At 41.9% G+C, this 18,802-nt stretch overlaps 1 protein-coding gene across 4 annotated transcripts in view; it reads right to left on the reverse strand.

The window, feature by feature from the left end:
* The window catches only part of DPYSL3 (dihydropyrimidinase like 3), a 154,112-nt gene continuing 135,310 nt past the window's right edge, over positions 1–18,802 (reverse strand). For all 4 annotated transcript variants that reach the window (XM_001378626.4, XM_007473847.3, XM_056811450.1 and 1 more), the window contains 6 exons: positions 17,707–17,863; positions 11,267–11,408; positions 9,208–9,378; positions 5,853–6,032; positions 4,838–5,000; positions 1–3,567 (listed from right to left, as the gene is read on the reverse strand). In XM_001378626.4, the coding sequence (XP_001378663.1) occupies positions 3,479–3,567; positions 4,838–5,000; positions 5,853–6,032; positions 9,208–9,378; positions 11,267–11,408; positions 17,707–17,863 (902 nt within the window). In that variant the 3' untranslated portion in view covers positions 1–3,478. The remainder of the gene's footprint in view (positions 3,568–4,837; positions 5,001–5,852; positions 6,033–9,207; positions 9,379–11,266; positions 11,409–17,706; positions 17,864–18,802) is intronic.

Raw genomic sequence — 18,802 nt, forward strand, 5'->3', positions numbered from 1 at the left:
TACTGTTTTACAATTATTTTAATAACCAGGTTTACAGTAACAGTCACTTGGATGAACTTTTCTTCAGCTAAACTCAAAATACTGTTTTCTTTACGGTTCAAACCAAACAGCTCTTCCACACGGGAGCTGCTTCACAGCAACCACAGACCACAGGAAGGCTCACTTGTCCGTCCTTTTATTATATTCACCAGATACAAGAACTTGACACCCACAAACCATATGTCAATAGAGGGAGTTGGGGGGAAGGAGGGGAAATATACAATAAATGTTGGCTGGCTGTCCACAACAGTCAGTGAGTATATTTGGGAATCCATCTTGGGTCTTCCCATGGAGAAAACTTAAGACAACCCTTGGCAGTGTAAGGAAGTTGGAAATTAATTCTGCCAGGCACGTTATTTCTGGACTAGGAGAGCCCAACCTCACAATAAAATCAAAGATAAAATACCTGTGAGGTGGGACGATGGAGAGAGCATATATTTGCTCACTATTACCACTGCCATCTTCTTATTTAAATTTAATTTATAGTGGTGGGGCAGGTAACAATTCATTAGCACCTGCTCCTGCCCACCACTCCAGGAACTGCTAATATCTAGGACCAGAGGGGCCTGGATCAAGAGTGAAAGCAGGGATTTTCCAGAAGTCACAGGATCAGAGATCATAGGGCTCAGGCAAAGGATGGGATGGTAGATGGCAAACTAAGGCTGAAAAAGGCCATCTGAGAGCCCTCCCTCAAGGAGAAGAGGGCTTGAAGAGTTGGAGAGAGAATTATAGAATTGTGTATTATATTTCATAATGAAAACTCTGGCAAAACTAGCTCCAGAGCCCAGAGCTTTAATCTCTACAAGTTCGTGCTGTGAGTCATTTATTTCTCCTACTTTTTACTGACCCCTGAAGGAGAGGCCTGCTGAATTTTTTGGACAGTAGGGCATTACTTGATGTCATTTTCTTTCCTGCTATTGCTCAGCAAGAAATCTGACCATTAAAAAAATAAGACAAAAAGCTCCAAAACCCAAGCAATTCATTCAATGGAAGTCAAATTCAGCAAGATGATGGAGATTTCTTTTTTTACCTAAAATTGCTGGGTTTTGTCAAGTTGCTATCAAAATGAACAAAGATGAGATCTACCTTTGAATCTTTTGGTCTGGTTCCCCCACAGCCCAAGGATAATCTCTATAGCTTATAGAATTAATCTGCATGTACAAATGGAGAGGTCCCAAACAATTCTTTCATGTCAGACTCTCAATAACAAAAGGCAGGCACCCCTACAGTGGATAGGCAACCATGAAAAAAAAGGATAGGGCTTGCTTGGGCCATAAATGGGTTAGCCCCTTCTGAGGAGAGGCAGAAAGATGGGAGATTTTCATTTCTGTAATGTTAGCGCTATCTTGTGGCAATGATTTGGGATTACAAGGAAATCTTAGAGAACTAGCAAGGGTCTCTGCATAACCCAATTTGGACCAGAGGCCATCTCAGGGTAAATGCAAAAGGCCAAAGATGTATATCTGGGAACAATGAGCCCCAACTGATAGAAGCATGATTTTACCCCTTCCCTTATCCAAGGATGAAACAAATCTAAACTGCTACTTTCTCTTAGCCTGTATAATATCTAGACCTGGACAAAACATAGGAAAACAAGAAAAGATAATATGGTGAATAACCTTTCAAGGTGTCACTAAAGGTTGGCCCTTAAAGACACAAATTGCCCAGTCAACAAGGTGCCTGGGGAAGATGCACAGATTTTATACTTCAATCCTCTCCTAAGGAACTAGGCTCTTGTCTTCATTCCAGAAGATTAAAATCTAAAAGCTCTTAAGAGATGAGGACATCATTCTAAATGATTTAGAAAGAAATTTCAATTCATTAAAATATTCCCTTCATCATTTTCAATCCTTTCTGTTCCCTTTTTCTTTTCTGGTCTGAATCACAATATAGACCAGCAGCTGGAATACTTGGTCTAATGGTTCTGATCTTTTTTCAAGTCTGGGGACCCTGGGTAGGAGGGGGGGAGGGGGGCAGGAAAGTGTCCCTTCCTCTCTCTCAGCATGAGCTAGAGTGTCAAGGACACCCTAAAAGCATTGGGAGCCCTTTTCTCTGTTCCTTTGGATTTGTCTATTCAATTAATTGCCCTCCTTGGGTCAGAAATCTGAAAATAAAAACCATGAATAGCAAGTAAATGACTAGCAGTGGATAATCAATGTCTGAACTCAGAAGTCAAAAGAAGGTATATGTAAGACCCCACTTCTCTAACTCTTTTTCATTAGAAAATTTGCCCTATGATCACAGACTTAAATCCTAGAAGAGACCTTAGAAATTATCTGGTCCAACCTCTACATTTTGCTATGGTGGAACACAAGATCCACCCTTTCCTAACCTTTATGGGACCTCAAAATTCAAGTGATGTTTAGGAAAATTCCTGCTTAAAAAAAAAAATCCTTCCATCCAATCTGAAGCATACAGCTTCAAGAAATTAAGAGAATCAATTGCTCAGACCCACTTGGCTTGGTTCCCCTTCCCCCAAGAGGCTTGATGGAACTTTCTTTTGGCCACATCCAAGTTGACAACCTGCTTTTATGCATTAAAATGTCCTCGTGTTGATATCCTGTCATCAGTATGCAAGAGTGATTCATCCCCCAGTGGGCAGTTAGTTACTCTTTATCCATGCCCACCCTTGCTGGGTCACCTGGCAGGACCCTGGGCAGGAAGGGAGAAAACAGAAGTACGTCCCCGCTCCTCAGTCCAGAGAGGGAGGAGGTCTTGAAATAACTGAGCAAGAGACCACAAAGAATGGGGGCGACCAAACAGGTGGAAAGAAATGATTGCCTTTCGTTTTTTAATAAAATGTACAAAGTAACACAAATCAGATTAAGAGGCAATGTGACAAAGGCTACGTGACAGAAACTGCTTGCCTTCTCTGGAGGCCCCGTGGTACCATGATGTAGCGAGGTGATGACGGTGGCCATGCCGGACTGGCTTCATCGGAAACAGAAGTACTCAACACAATACACAATATCCCCCTTTCCTTTCCCTTGGCCCACCCACCTCCCTTACTCAGCCCACCCCCTTGCCCCTCTGCCAGGGCTCCCACCACCCTTCCACCCCAAGCGGCTTGGTTCCCTTTTGTTCTATCTTTTGGTTCCCTGTCCTCCCAGCTTTGTCTATCCCCCATCTTATAACTCAGCAGTACACAAGCTTGCAACACATATGTAAGGTTACAGACTCTTAACTTAGTGACTCATCTTACTGCATGCATGTAGAAGAGAAAAAAAAAACCTCTCAAGGCTATGCAAAAAAAAAATGAAGCGATATTCTTAAAGCTAGGCAAGCGAGTAGCATTGGGAGAAAAAAAAACCATAAGGCTTGAAGGCTTATTGATTCTTCAGATTGGAACTGTTTGGATTCACTTTCTTTTTTAAATACCAATGTACCATTTTGGCTTTGAAAAATCTTTCCTTGCTTCTCCATCCTCTTTGAGGGTCACTTAACTCAGGGATGTTATATTAGAACGGCCTCCTGGGGGTGCCACAATACGCTTGCTGGCAGAGCGGACTCCTTCATCCACCTGGGTACCTGCAGTTGCAAATAAAGAGAAAGACAAGATTAATGCTAAAGGCTAAAGTCTTGGGGTGGTTGCCCTGAGGGGGATCTTCCACCTCTCAAAAATAAGCATAACTGGCTTTGTTCCTGACACCACATTGATCTTCCTTCCTATTGTTGCTCCCACAATTAACCCACACTTATTTCTAAGTTTCTCTTCCTTTTCCCAGTTTTTCTCTTTATTCTCTCCCTTTCCTCCAATTAATTTTCTCTTTTCTCCTTTTCTCCCTTTGCCCCCTAATTTGGCAAGAATATATAATTAAATTTGGTACAGTTTTTATTTTTATATTAAAATACATTTACATATTTTAAAGTATTTGTTGTGCTATTAAAAATAGCATTTATAGTGCCTTTTAAGGTGTTCAAAGTACTTCACAAATATCTCACTCCTCAACATTATAAACAAAATGCTTACTTTAGATGAGAATGATAGAATGAGGTGACAGATGATGAAACTGAGTGACATAGTCAGTGTCTGGAGATAGATTTGAACTCGGGTCCTCAACTCCAAATAGAGTACTCTTACTCACTGTACCACCTAGTTGCCCCAAACTGAGAAAATCTGTAATTTTCGGTCGCTTATTTTGTAAAATAGGAGGGTAGTATAAATTATATACTGGAACAAATCCTGGACAGAATGGTCAAAGAAGACCCAGGTTGGAGAACTAGCTTTATTCTAAACTTGGCTGTAGGCTCCTCAGCCAGCCAGTCATATTACCTCTTGGCAGTCTTAGTTCTTGCATTTGTAAAATATCTGATTTTTAATTTTAAAAAATAAATATAAATTCTGAAATTAGAAGAGCTGGACCAGAGGTGTTTCCCTCACCTCTAAAATCTTCTGTTTCTCTAAAGAAAAAAACAATCCCTCCATGGCTAGTGTCCCTTGCTGACTTAAGACACCATTCTGGTTTTCCTAGAAAATTTTTCCCTAAAAGACAGTCAGCAAATGAGACATCCTTTTGTTTCTTAAGATTATTATCCAGCCACAAGGTATATTAAAGTCAGATTTTCAAGGGTATTTATTGGCTTGTTTGTTTTTTAAACTCTTACCTTCCATCTTAGAATCAATACTAAGTATTGGTTCCAAGGCAAAAGAGCAGGAAAGGGCTAAGCAATTGGGTTAAGTGACTTGGCCAGGGCCACATTTGCTGCCTTGGCATTTATTGTTATTATTATTTTGATTTTTAATTTTCAGCCATAGCTTTTTTTCTGTGAAAGTCCAGGCCCAGCAGAACAGCCTTACCTGAAAGGCTAAATCCTGACTGATGAAGATTTCTCACTGGTGGGGTCTGGCGAGTAGGTGACCCCCTGGTGGATCCTGCAGGGGTGCCTCCTTTAGGAGTGGTGGTCAAGTCAAACACCGGCCCATCATACATGCCCCTTGGCACAGCGTGCATTTCAGCCATCTGCAACCAGAGAGGAAAAGTGTCATCAATTCAAGCCAATAAGTAATTAACAAGTCCTTTTGTGACAGGTACTGAACAAAAACGAAAATTCCTGGAACTCAAGCTCACCATCCACTTAAAACTTAACAGACCAGCCACAGGAAGCCTGGGATCTGTGCCACTCTGGCACACCAGCCCTAGCTCTGGCTCCATCCTGGTAGCCATGACTTTCATATACTCCCTGGGGCTTTGGGAGTGAGCAGTGAGCTTACTGGTGGCCCTTACTGGGCAAAGCCAAAGGGTGGGACAATCCCTAGTCCAAAGGCACCTGGGCCCCCAGGCACCAAGCAGAGATGTGTCCCATCTCCTCTGCACTAACAGTGGGGACACTTGATTCTGGGATAAGGACTCGGGCAAGCAAGTTACAATGAGTAGATATTCTCATCTTCTTTTCCTTATGCTTTTATTCAACTCCAGAGATGTTCCAACACATGTGAATTGAAGGGTTGGCTACCAGCCAATCCATTAAGCCCTTTTTAAAGTGCCTACTGCATGCTGGGCATTGTGTTAAGTCTGAGGAGGATACCAAATCAAAAACAAAAATCACTCCTGTCCTTAAAGAGCCTACTGGACTATATGTCAATGTCTAACCTAGCAAACACTACAAATTAACTTATTTAGGTCATAAGTCCTTATCAAAAGCCCCTTCTCCTAGGGAGACATCTTGCAGTCACAGTAATCGCGTCCTAATATTTCACAATTCTCCTCTGCACCCAAGTGAGAGCTAAAGCAAGACATCAGCCCTTGCCTCCACGTCTTTCAATGACCACTTTGGTTGGTTTCTATTTTATCTGGGGTCCATTTTCTTCTTACCTTCCTCCGAGCTTTAATGCGCTTATAGACAAAGTCAGAGAAAGGGTTACAGGGAATAAAGCGCCCAGCCCCCTGGGTCACATGAAGATTGCCATCCTCCAGCATGATCTTGCCCTGGCAAATGACCACCAGGGGTGCTCCTCGAAGCTCCATCCCTTCAAAAATGTTATATTCAGCAGCCTGTAATCACAAGAGGAAAATTTCACAATGGATAAGAAGTGTAAGACTAAAAATGAACACTCCCAAGTATTTAGATTTATAGGATTTAATAACAACAAAGTGAGAGAAAAAGGGGTTCCTTCAGCTGAGTGAGCAGAGGAAAGAGCCCAAGCCCCAGAAGTCTTATGTGCTTGAGCCAAAGAAAAGCCCCTCAGTATGCAATTCAGCAAATTTATAAACAAATCCATGCCAGAACAGAACACAGGGACACAAGAAAACAGAACCCTGGGAAAAGTAAAGAATGCTGGGAAATGAAGTCCCCAGGGCACACATTTTTAAAACACACAGAAGTGAAGTGGGTTCATTGTGGACACTGTGACCCAAGTCCACTATCCTACCTCTACTATCATAAGGGGTTGATAGACATATACCATGAATAAAAGTAGAAAGAAAAGTTCAGGATGTACCCAACTTCTTCCAGAGGATGGACTCCTATATTGTCATTCTCTCTAACAAAGTGAGTGATCTTCACAGCAAGTAGTCTAACACTGTCATAATTAACAAGGAAACTCAAGACCAATGAGAAGATATCAAAAGAATCTTTGATCTCCATGAGTTCAAGCCACTAAATATATCTCAGAAAACAAAACACTTGCTGGAATGTTGATCTCTGGAAAAAATGTGGCGAAAACAAAAGATTGGAAAACTGAAAATGGGCAAATATTCTGATTTTTAAAGGTGGATGCTTTGGAATATACTGAGTTTGATTTTAATAACAGGTTCTCAGATTTTTCCAGAAAATAAAGGAAAAAAATTATTTGTGAGCTTTTGGAAAAAGAAGTAGTGACCACCATGAGCAATGAAAAATAAATTATACCAGACTAACTTTATTCTTTTTTGAGATAATCACTCACATTGATATAACAAAGCAATATCATAAACATGGGATATACGAGTTCCACAAGCTATTTGATAAATTTCTCATGGAATGGTAGGGATGACAATTGGGCTTATGGATATGAGGCTAATTCAATGACTAGAAGAAAAGGACAGATCAATGTTCATCTAGAACAAAGTTGCTAAAGGAAAAGCCAAGAGGCTCTGTCCATGGTCCTGCTCTATGTAAAGTCTTTATCTAGGACTAGATGAAGGCATGCTCATTGAATCTGGAGATAATTGGATATATCTGGCCATAAATCTGGGGAAAGAAGCTAATGTAGCAGCTGACAGAAGTAGGGTCCAATAACTCATAACTGGACTGGCATTAAGGATTGCATCTATGAAAGATAAAACTTGGAGAGCTAGGTGATACAGCGTCCAACCTTGGACCTATTGTCAAGAATCCAAGTTCAAATCTGACTTCAGACATTTACTAGCGCTGTGACACTGGGCAAATCACTTAATCCTATTTGCCTCCATTCCTCATCTATAAATTTGTAAAACGGAGACACATTGGAAAAAGAAATGGCAAAACTACTCCAGTATCTTTGCACACTCTAGCACTCTCTCTCCCTGTGTGTGTGTGTGTGTGTGCGTATGTGGATAGACATATGTGTGTATATGTATATAAAGAGAGAGAGAAAGTATACAATTAGACATGACAAATGAACAACCACAAAAAGTTCAAATTCAGCAGGGATAAACAAAATTCTACACTTAGATTCACAAAGATCAGTTGTATAAGTATAAAATGAGGAAGATGTGTCTAGGCTATAATTCATTCTAAAAGGAGGGAAGACATTTAATAAACTGAAAAGTTCATATGAGTCAAAAGTTTAGTTTGACAGATCAAAAAATAGCAGGAATAAAGGAGGAAATAAAATGAATGTCCAGAGAAGGGTGCCCATGAGAGAGAGGATGCCATATGAGTGTTATTTGGAGGAAATAGAAATGTTTGGTCTAGAAGAGATGACTAGGGAAGTTAGGAGAGCTGTCTTTAAATATATTTAAAGGATTGTTAAATGAAAGAAAAATTAGACTTTCTTTTCTTAACCCCAAAGACAGAATTAAGAAAAATGGGTAGAAGTTTCAGAGGCAAATTTTGTCTCAGTCCAAGAAAAAAACTTTCTAATAGTTAAGATATGTCCAAAGAACAAAGTAATCTACTTTGGCACATAGTAAGCTCTCCTTCAGAGAAGGTCTTCAAGAAAAGTCTGGATGACCATCTAACGTAAACACCGTAGAAGGGATCATCTCTTATGTAGGAGTTAAACTGAGATGTTTTCTGAGGCTGCTTTCAACTTTTAAGACTTTTTTTTTATTTGGCAGCTCAGTTCCAGAATTAATTTTTAACAACAGAATTGTACAACAGTAGAACCGGCCTCCTCATTAGTCCAGGTAATTGTCTAGCTACTACCTAAGTAGCAGTTGGACAATCCCACTGTATAGATTTTATTGTAGTGCTTCCTACATTGCACTGAAAAAGTAGGCTATAGGAGAGGCACAGCAGAATGGAAATGATAGATTTGAAGTTAGAGGATCAGGCTCTGGAGCTTCCTGCCTGTGTGACCTGGAACAAGCCTTGGCCTCACTGGGCCTGTCTGTAAAATGAGGGGTGAGGGGTGTGCCCACTGGCCTCTGTACAGTAGGAGCCAGAGTAGAAGAACGTGACCTATGACTCCACAGTTAATGCAAAGTACCTTATATAGCAAAAGAAGCTCTAACTGTGCCATGGAAGACTTGTACAAGACCAAGGACCACTTCTGGCCTTCTTTGTTCTGTTTTTATATAGTACTTGGTCTGAGGCTGGTACAGGGATCCACTACTCTATCCTGTTGCTTCCTAGGGCTGGTCTTATTGAGATAACTCCCTCGATAAGCCTGATAAATGCATATATTTCACCGTGCCAGTGAGGTCTACATCTTTCTTTGGTATCTCGGACTTTACCTCAGAGGTTCCTTCCAACTAGAAGTTCAATAATTTCATGACTACTAAGAACAAGGAAGGGCTGTTAGAGTAACATGTTGGGCTTCAGGTTAACATTCTTTGTATGTAAAATTCTTCCCAAATAAATTCTTCTAGAGGAAGAAAGATCTCTATCCATAATTCTTGGAAAAATAACTTAAAAAACTCTGGGTCTCATTTTTTCTTCATCTAGAAAGTTAAATAAACTCTAAGATCTCCTTCCATCTTCAAACCCTCTGCCCCCATGATTCCCCTTTTCCATTGATTCCTTCCTCAACACAAGAAGCCTTACCGACTGATGGTTCTTGGCTGAAACAATCTTCACAGCATCTGGATCCCAAATGACCAGGTCACTATCAGAACCCACAGATATTCTCCCCTTCCGAGGATACAAGTTGAAGATCTTGGAGGCATTGGTACTTGTCACAGCTACAAACTGATTTTCATCCATTTTCCCAGTGGCCTGTTCAAAGGTAAATGGTCATTTGTCAATGCACAAGCCAAGACAGGACGTTATGATGTGGGTTCAGATGGCGAGGGTCCTCCGAACCCTGTAGTCACAATGTGATGAGTCACAGGATCCCCTGGGGAATGACTCCTGGACAACAGAAGACTGGACATGGGGAGGAACATTTCTCAAGGACAGTAACTACCATTAAATATAAGTGGCTTGCTTGGACTGGATATCTCTAAGCTGTGATTAGACTATTCAGTGACATAACGAATGGGTTCAATATAGGTCAATGGCTCCTAGTTCCAATGTTTCAACCAATTAAATCCATCAACAAACATTTATTAAGTACCAAGTATGTGCCAGGAACTATTCCAGGTTCTGGAAATACAAAGACAAAGAGTAAACCAAACTATTCTCAAGGAGAGTGTATTATTAGTATACAAAATGTATAAGAAATTCAAATAAAGTAATTTAGGAGAAGGCGATTGATTAGGAACAAAGATCAGGACAGACCTCAAATAGAAAGTGAAAATAGAATATCTAAAAAGGTGAAGGTAATGAGGGAACATGCAGTACAGAGAATATAGGGACGGGACATTGAATACTGTGAAGAAAAGCAAGAGATCCAGTTTGGAAGTTCCATGAAGTGAATGAAGGGAAATGATGTGGAACACTTCTGGAAAGGCTGGGGCCAGGGCTTGTAGTGTCAAACAAGAGGAGGTTGTACTTGATCCCAGAGGCAAATGGGGGCCAGTAGATTTACTGAGCAGGAGAGTGATATGGTCAGAAGAGTATTTTAGGAATATCACAGAGTGAACAAGCCTGTTATCTCAAGGAGTAAACAAAATCAATGTATCTTAAAATATGCTTAGGAAAAGGATGAGAGTGTAAGCAATGTTTCACAAATGATTCAAACTAGCATCTAATCTCTAGTCAGTCAATACTCATTTATTAAGCTCTATTTAGGCAGGTAGGTGGTTCAGTGAATAAAGCTTTATCTTCCCGTGTCCAGACCTAAAACACTTCCTAGCTGGGTGACCCTGGACAAGTCACTTCACCATTTGCCTCCATTTCCTCATCTGTAAAAATGACCTGGAGAAGGAAATGGAAAACTACTCTGGTATTTCTGCCAAGAAAACCCCAAATGGGCTCCCAAAGAATTGGTCATGACTAAAATAACTAAATAACAAGAAGTTAGGTATCACAACAGAAAGGTGTTCTGATATACTTCCAAGGGACAGCATGATAAGTGGATAAATTGCTCTGTTTGAAGTCAAGAAAATCTGGGGTCAAATCCTGCCTTTGACCCTAAATAGCTGTGTGTCACTCAACATTTCTGATCCTCAGTTTCCTCATCTGTAAAATACAAATGCTAATACTCATAATGTAGGACTGTAGAGGTTCAATGAGCACTTTTATAGAACCTTTGAAGGTGCCAAACCTAAAGCATTTAAAATGTCATTGATAGAGGAGGGTGAAGGTCAGTAAATTGGAGCTTAAATTCCATCTCAGAAGGTTAGGGGCCTTCAGAAGTTCTCCCAGCAATTAGTTTAGTGCCTGACATACTACAGAGACCTGGTTAATGTTTATTGACTGATTGGAGGCAATATTAAGGTGAATTCATTAGATCATTTATGCTTAAGATCAGAAAACTCTCATCACTTTTTTCTTTTAAAATTTATATATATATGTATGTATATATATATATATATATATTTATATGGATTTTTAATTACACATCATCACTTTTCCATATATCTCTCCAGTGTTTGGCAAAGCTAATTAATACTAATTAATTGATGCTTCTTTATTCACTCACTCATCCTATCCTGAGCTCCAGTTCTCAAACTTCGTCCTGGGTATAAGGGGAAAATCTTCATCCGCCCCAATTTCTTACCACAGCCTTGTCCCAGATGACAGACATGCGCTCTTCCACGCCATTTGTACCCTCGGGGATGGCAGTGAAATTGTCCTTTCCGATTGCCTTCTGAGCTGTGCTAAATGTGCAGTGGGCGCTCCCAGCAATCTGCAGGTCCCCACTAACAGGAGAAAGAAAGACTTCAAGTCAGGAAAAGATGGTAGAAAAGATCTCCTGACAACTTGCCACCTTGGACAGATGTCCTTTCATTAACAATGATGTACAATGGAAAAAATTTAAATGACCCGGGTTTAAAGCCCATTTCTTGGCACTAATTACTATGTAATCTTACAGCAAGTCACTCAATATCCACAAGCTTCAGGGTTTTCTTCTGAATGATATATCCTCTTTCAAAGACAGAAATAATAATAATTGGGGGTAGAGACGGGAGGTCCTAGGTTCAAATCTGACCTCAGACACTTCCCAGCTGTGCAACCCTGGGCAAGTTACTTAACCCCCATTGCCTAGCCCTTAACACTCGTCTGCCTTGGAGCCAATAGTAATAATAATAGCTAACATTTATATAGTGCCTACTATGTGCCAGGCACTGAGCTAAGTGCTTTATAATAATGATGATGATGATAATTATAATATTTAACATGTATATTGCACTTTCTATGTGCCAGACACTATGCAAAACATTCTATAAACATCTAATTGTTGCAGAACCTGGGAAAGCAGGTGCTGTTACGATCTTCATTTTACAGAAGAAACTTTGGCAAATAGAGGTTATGTGACTTGCCCAGTGACACCCAGATAGTATGTGTCTGGGGCCACATTTTAACTCAGATCTTCTGGACTTATTCAGGTTCAGTACTCCATCCACCCTAAAACTTAGCTGCTAAGAGACTCTCAAGGCCTCCACGTCTAAGAGAAATGAATGGGGTGAGTAGATGGGGAGTTACATAGCTGTTCCATGTCTGTATCTGACTGCCCTCTTCCCAACTAGGATATTAGCTCTATGCTAACACTGGGCTCCTTCTGTACATTAAGCATGACAGCTGTGTGGTGGGGCATGTGAAAAGCTTCCTTATTTGAGTCAATAACCCATGAACCAGGAAGCAACCAATTTCTGTGTTTCCAATATGCTAAAATTTAATTTAAAACTACCTTTTAATTTAATTCCTGATCAGAACTCATTTTATTGCTACAATTTCTATTTAAAACAGTAACTTTCTCATGATGAATTATGTTTAAAGCAGAGAAATTTTGCTACCTAATTATGGAGGCTAGTTTGCAACAGCACAGTGGCCCAAAGAGAAAATCATCTTGGGGCTGCTGCATTCAGGACACAGATTCTAACTACAAGAAAACGTGAGGACTAACTAAACCCATTATGATGAACACCTCAGAGATTAAATTTCAAATGCATCTATGACATTCAAGGGACAGTATAGTAGAAAGTTCCATTCCCATTCATTCCAGTGATGGATCTGCTTCTGACTAGCTGTTGTGTAATTAGAATTGTATACCCCAGGACTTCATTTCCCAGAATCCCACTTTCATCCTTATGTTACATCCTTCCGTTTAGGAGATAAGGATTCTGTAACCCCGCCCCTCTTGATTCTTCTTCCACTTTCACAGTCTGATAAACTTGTCTTTACTCAGACTTCATCTATTTCCTCCACGTCAAGTGATTGTTAATAAAACTTATAAAATATAATACTTGGAGTTATGGGATATTAATTTTAATCTTACATTTCATGTCCTTAGCTGAAATCTCCTCTCTGGGCCTCAGGTTAGTTTCCTTATCTCTAAATGCCTCTAAACTATGCCTCTACAGCAGGGGTCCCCAAACTGTGGTCCCCTGAGGCCATTTATCCGGCCCCCATCACACTTCCGGAAGGAGCACCTCTTTCATGGGTGGTCAGTGAGAGGAGCACTGTATGTGGCGGCACCAAAAAGCATGGCATCGCTCGCATACAGTACTACTTCCAGTGTTCTGAGAGTAACTGAATAAGAACGAGGCACCACGCAAAGGATTATGTGGCTGCACAATGGAAGACATCAGCATGGTGAGTGGTGATCGGGGGAGGGGATTCCGCACTGTGTGTACTGCTGCCCTGTATAGTGGTGGCAGTGATGGGGCTATGCAAGGTGTGACAGGCCCATCACAGCCAGTGCTGCAGCCTCTGCTATCCCAGAGAGCGGTATACAGATGGGTTCTTAGTTTGTTTTATAGTCTGGCCCTCTAATGGTCTGAGGGACAGTGAACTGGCCCCCAGTGTAAAAAGTTTGGGGACCCCTGATCTACAGAATTAAGGACTTAAAATAGATGATTTCAAAGGTTCCTTCTAGCTCAGACATTCTGTTTCAGAAAAACAAAAGAGCTTCTTAAAGTACAAAGAACTCTAAATCTACAGTCTGAACAGAGTTTAAATCCCACCTCTAATGTGGCCCTTGAGTAAGACCCTGAAATCTTGCCTTGGCCTCAGGTTCCTCATCTGTAAAAACCGGAGGTTGTGGGGGAGCAACTAAATGGCCCCATACATCTCTCGGACCCTATGCATTAATAACATTTGCCACTAGGAGGCAGCAGTGAACAACTCTAGCAATGGAAAAGGCCATCAAAAATGGTCAGATATTTATTATTGGTGGAATGATCTTTATTACACCATGAACAGACATATGTTACTTTCTTAAAATTAAATCTATTTAAAGGAAAAGAATGAGTATCTATTAAGATAATTAAATAAAATTATTATATTTTAAAGTATATTTCTAGTGAAAGGTCTTTGTTTTTAATATTTCTTTTAAATAAACATGCTTTATTTCTTTTTATCATCATCTCACCCTTTATGTTTTTTCACTTTCATGCTCTTAGAAATGGAATGGAGAAGTGGCATAAAGTAGTAGATAGGGAACTGGCCTTGAAGCAAAGAAGGCCTGAATTCAAGTCCTACCACTAACACCCATCAGCTATATGACCTGGTACGGTTTACTTAAACATCTCAATCCTCTCAGTAAACCTTAAGACTCCAAGTTAAAGAGAAGATGCTGACTCACAATGGTAGAAGTTTCCTTGCATAGGAATGTCCTATTCCATTGAAATCAAAGGTCCAAGCTGAATCCACGTGAGATAATATTTACAAAAATGCTTGGCATGAAGCAAGCACTATATAACAGTTATTCCCTTCCCTTCCATAGTTCCTTTACCAATAGCACAATGCAACAGAATGAAAAGAACACAGGTCTTGGAGTCTTTAGACCTTGAGTCCAATTCTAGATTTGATATCTTAGGACAATGATGGCAAACCTATGGCACAGATGCCAAAGATGGCATTGCAGAGAGCTCTCTGGGCAAGTGGCCATCTCCATCCCACCCCCCAGTTTGTTACTAGAAAAGCAGAGGGACTTGGAGGTAGTTGCACCCCTCACCCTCTCCACCATGCCTAACTACATTTTTTCACATCTCTCACCCCTCTGCTCAGCAGCCAATGTGAGCACATAGGGGGTAAGGTGGGCGGCTCATAGGCAGCAAAGTTGGAGAGGAGAGGAGTGCTCAGGTCACTCCCCTCCCCCTCTCTATACTCACTGCTGAGGGCATTCCTCATTTCACCCGCCCCTCTGCCCAGCAGTCCAATAGGAGCGCTTCTTTCCCCTGTGTGGGGTGAAAGGGGGCAGGGTGTACCCAGCATGTGGGGGGGGGGAGGGCACAGCACATGGTCTCTGGTGGGAGTGGGGCCCAGCATTCCATCTCTAAAAGGTTTGCCATCACTGCCCTAGAGGACAAAACCTATGGGGAGTTCCTTCCCTTTCTCATGCAATGAGCTGGCTACATAAATGGTCACTAAGGTCCCCTTTTCCAGATCTCAATCCATTATCTGTTGATTACAGGCCACTCTTGAGACTTGCATGAGTCAGCCTAGATTTGGGGTGGTCTATGTTCCCACCAATATGGCCACCAAGTCCTTGGCACGTGTACCTTCTCCACATTTCCCACCGCAGGGGAGACATCCTGAAAGCAAAGTCCTCAAGAGCTCCCAGACCTGCTCTTTGAGGGGCTGCTGCTTTATTTCTGAGTAGGATTCTGGCAAGAAGGGTAACTTGATCACAATATCACACACACTCACTTGGGAATTTAAGAAGGTCAGGGTAGGCTTCCTGAGACTTTTAAAGAGACAATCAGGGAAGAAAAAGGCAAGCCACAGTCTCAGCTCTGCCTAGAACTCTCCAGGCCAATTAGTCATTTGCATTCTTGGGCCTCAGTTTCTTCCTGTGTAAAGTGACTATGAGGACCTCTGTGGTCTCCAACAGACTGTGTGCTAAGGGCCTTGGCATTTGCTGGTCTCTGACAAAACAGGGAAATGAGTTAGGACCTCGAACTTTGAGGAAAATCCCGTCACTTTCCACATAGCTGCTCTTTTGCTTCCTAAATCCCAGAAGCTAGAAAGCTGACTGATGGTGGCTAATGACATATTTGGGATAACTAATTTGTTAGGCAGATACATAGGTAAAATATTTTCTCAGTGCTTACTGCATCCAAGCACTGTGGTGAGGACAGCTCACTTTCTAAGGGGAGAAGACAGCCCAGAGAAGGCTGTTGGACACAGACAGGTGTGAAAGGACCATGATCGTGCCTGAAGAGGAACACTTCAAATAAACTGAAGACTGAACCAGGAGTGAAATGGCTATATTCTAGTCCCACCACTAACCTGCTGGCAAGTGATCACAGCAAATTATTTCACATCTAGCCCTCAGTCATCTCCCTCCCACTCCCTCAGACTTTGTCTCTGAGCCTCCAGCCCCGTAGGGCAGCTTTGGCCTTCTGCTGCCTCTCTGGCCCCTTCTGGGCCCCCCAACCCAGCCCCACAGTGTGGTCTTCTCTCACTAGAAAGTGAGCTGCAAGAGGGCAGGAACGGTCCTGTTTCTTTGTATTCCTATTCCTAGGCCTCATCACAGTGCTTGGCATGTAGAAAGCACTTCGTGAATATTAAATCTATTTATTTATCTAATAATGTAGCGACCAAGATCCCAAACAGATCATTCACCACTCCCAGGGCTCTGTAAGCACAGTGCCCAGCACAAAACTCTGAACTGCAGCTAATCAGTACACATTTGATGGTGCTGACAAGAAAAGCACTTTGCCAAATTAAAAAAAAAACAAAACCCTACACCAAATAAGGCAGGTGGCAGAGGGATAGTGATGGGCCTGGAGGCACAGAGATCTGAGTGGAATCTCATTTCAGACATTGACTTCGCTAGGAGACCCTGGGTAAGTCTCTTAGCCTCTGCCTCAGTTATTCCTATAAAATGGGAATAGTGCCTACCTTCCAGGGTTACTACGAAGATCAAAGATAATAATATTAATAGAGAACTTTTTAAACTTCAAAATTCTAGATAGATAGACGATCATAATGATGATGATAAAAGGAAGAGAAAAATTGGCAGAGAGCCAGCTTTGGGGTCAGAAAGACCCAGGTGTTCAAGCCTCGTCTCTAATACAGATTAGTTATATAAAGACATTGGGCAAATCACTTAATCTCTCAATACCCCGGGCTTCTCTAGGATGATGAATTGCAGAAGAGTGGTCCATCAGTACTGGTGGAGAGTTACCCCACTAGCAGGCCCCCTTCCTTACCGATGACTCCAAAGCTCTGGACTCTCCCCATGCCACCTCCCCCAGATTCCCTCCGAGACAGAGACTCTCCATGTTACAAAGCAAAGGCGAAGGCTGTCATTAGGGGACGAGACCTAGCAGAGGGCGAGCAGGCGCTGGGCATACGCGACTGGTTCTGGGAGTCCTTACAAGCTCTTTTATGGGATCACATCATTCTTTTGGCATCGGGGATGTCAGCACGGATGAGATACGTGAGAAAGGCCGGCGCTGGGCCTCTGAGGAATTTCTAGAATTCACAGCTCACACAGCGCCTGTATTAGATCTGCTTAACAATTTTCATTGTTCCTCACTGGCCTGGATCTGCCCTGGCATGCCTCTGCTGGGGGACATCTAAAATCTCCCCAAATTAACCCCATTTGGTGCAGAGCCCTTCTCTGCCTCCAACTGCCCCACTGCAAATTTCCCCCTTTGCTACCCTACTCTCCCTTTGGCTCTCATCCTCCTATTCCCGGTGCTGCTCTATGCAATATGCGTGATCACTCGGGCAGTGAAGCAAAAGAAGCCATGGCTGGAGCACTGGACTTGGGAATCAGGAAAATCTGAATTCAAATCCTGCCTCAGTCATTAGCAGCGTGAAAGTGAGAAGTCCCTTATCTTGTATCCCTCGATGCCTGTGAAGAACAAATGAGACCATGTATACAGTCTGCATATGGACACACGGAAAATGCCTATACATAGACAACGTATACATAGAAGAATGAATTACATACATAAGGCATGGATGTCTACATACACACACGCATAAACGTATGTACACACCATTATTTTATTATTGTTGTTGTTACCATGACTATATTACCTTGCCAACAAGGAGTTGATATAGTCCGGAGTGGTGGGGTCAGGGCTCAGTGGAGGAGACGTCACAAAAGCAGCTGCTTTGGCCCAATTCTTGCTCCAATAGTGTGTCCCGTCTGTGCCAAGGCTGGCTGTGATGGGTTCCCCAAACACAACATTTCCTAGAGGGTACAAAGAGAAGAGGGAACCTGTAGTAGGCCGGCAGACATAGGGCCTGATTCATGTCATCATTTCCCCTAAGGTAGAGGGGTGTTTGGGGAAGATCTAGATGTAAGTATTGTGTGATCCTGACCAAGACCTGGAGTCGAGACAGATAGGATTTTTTCCTCTTATATACATTCAAGTGGCTAAGTGATGCAGTAGATTTGAGCGCCTGGCCTGCAATCAGGGAGATCTGAGTTCAAATTTGGTTTCAGCCGTGTGACCCTGGGCTAGACGCTTGTCCTTGTTGGTCTCAGTTTCTTCAACTATAAAATGAGCTGAAGAAGGGAGATGAACCACTCCAGGAACTTTTTTTTTAAGTCCTTACTTTCTGTTTCAGGATCAATACCATGTTGATTCCAGGGCAGAAGAGTAGAATTGGGGTTAAGTTAAATTTGAACTCAGAATCTCCAGCTTCTAGGTCTGGCTTTCTAACCTCAGAGCCACCCATTTGCCCCCACTTCAGTATCTTTGCCCAAAAATCTCAAATGGAAGAGTCTGCCACTTCTGAGATGGCTGAACAATAAACAAAATGGAGATGATAATAGCATCCACCTCCCATGGTTGTTACATGGATAAAAAAATATGTCAAGTACTCTGCAAACCTTAAAGGACTGTAAAAATGTTGACCTATTGTTCTTATTATATTTATTTAATCTCTTAGTGCCCCATGGCAGCTCTCTAAGACTGTAAAGTTCAGAAGAGTTACAGATCTGCATGGGGAGCATCCCACATTTAGAAGCAAGGATGACAAAAAAACAGGCAGTGCCAGCAGGCAAGGAAGGTCCAAGCTCACTCACTCCCCAAAGCCAACAGGGTCAACTAGGCCTGATGTATACAAGGATTTCCACTGCTGGCCCAAAGCCAAAGTTTTCTCAATGGAAGGACTGCCAATGGTC

The sequence above is a fragment of the Monodelphis domestica genome, chromosome 1, assembly GCF_027887165.1.
Source record: "Monodelphis domestica isolate mMonDom1 chromosome 1, mMonDom1.pri, whole genome shotgun sequence".
Classification (NCBI taxonomy): domain Eukaryota; kingdom Metazoa; phylum Chordata; class Mammalia; order Didelphimorphia; family Didelphidae; genus Monodelphis; species Monodelphis domestica.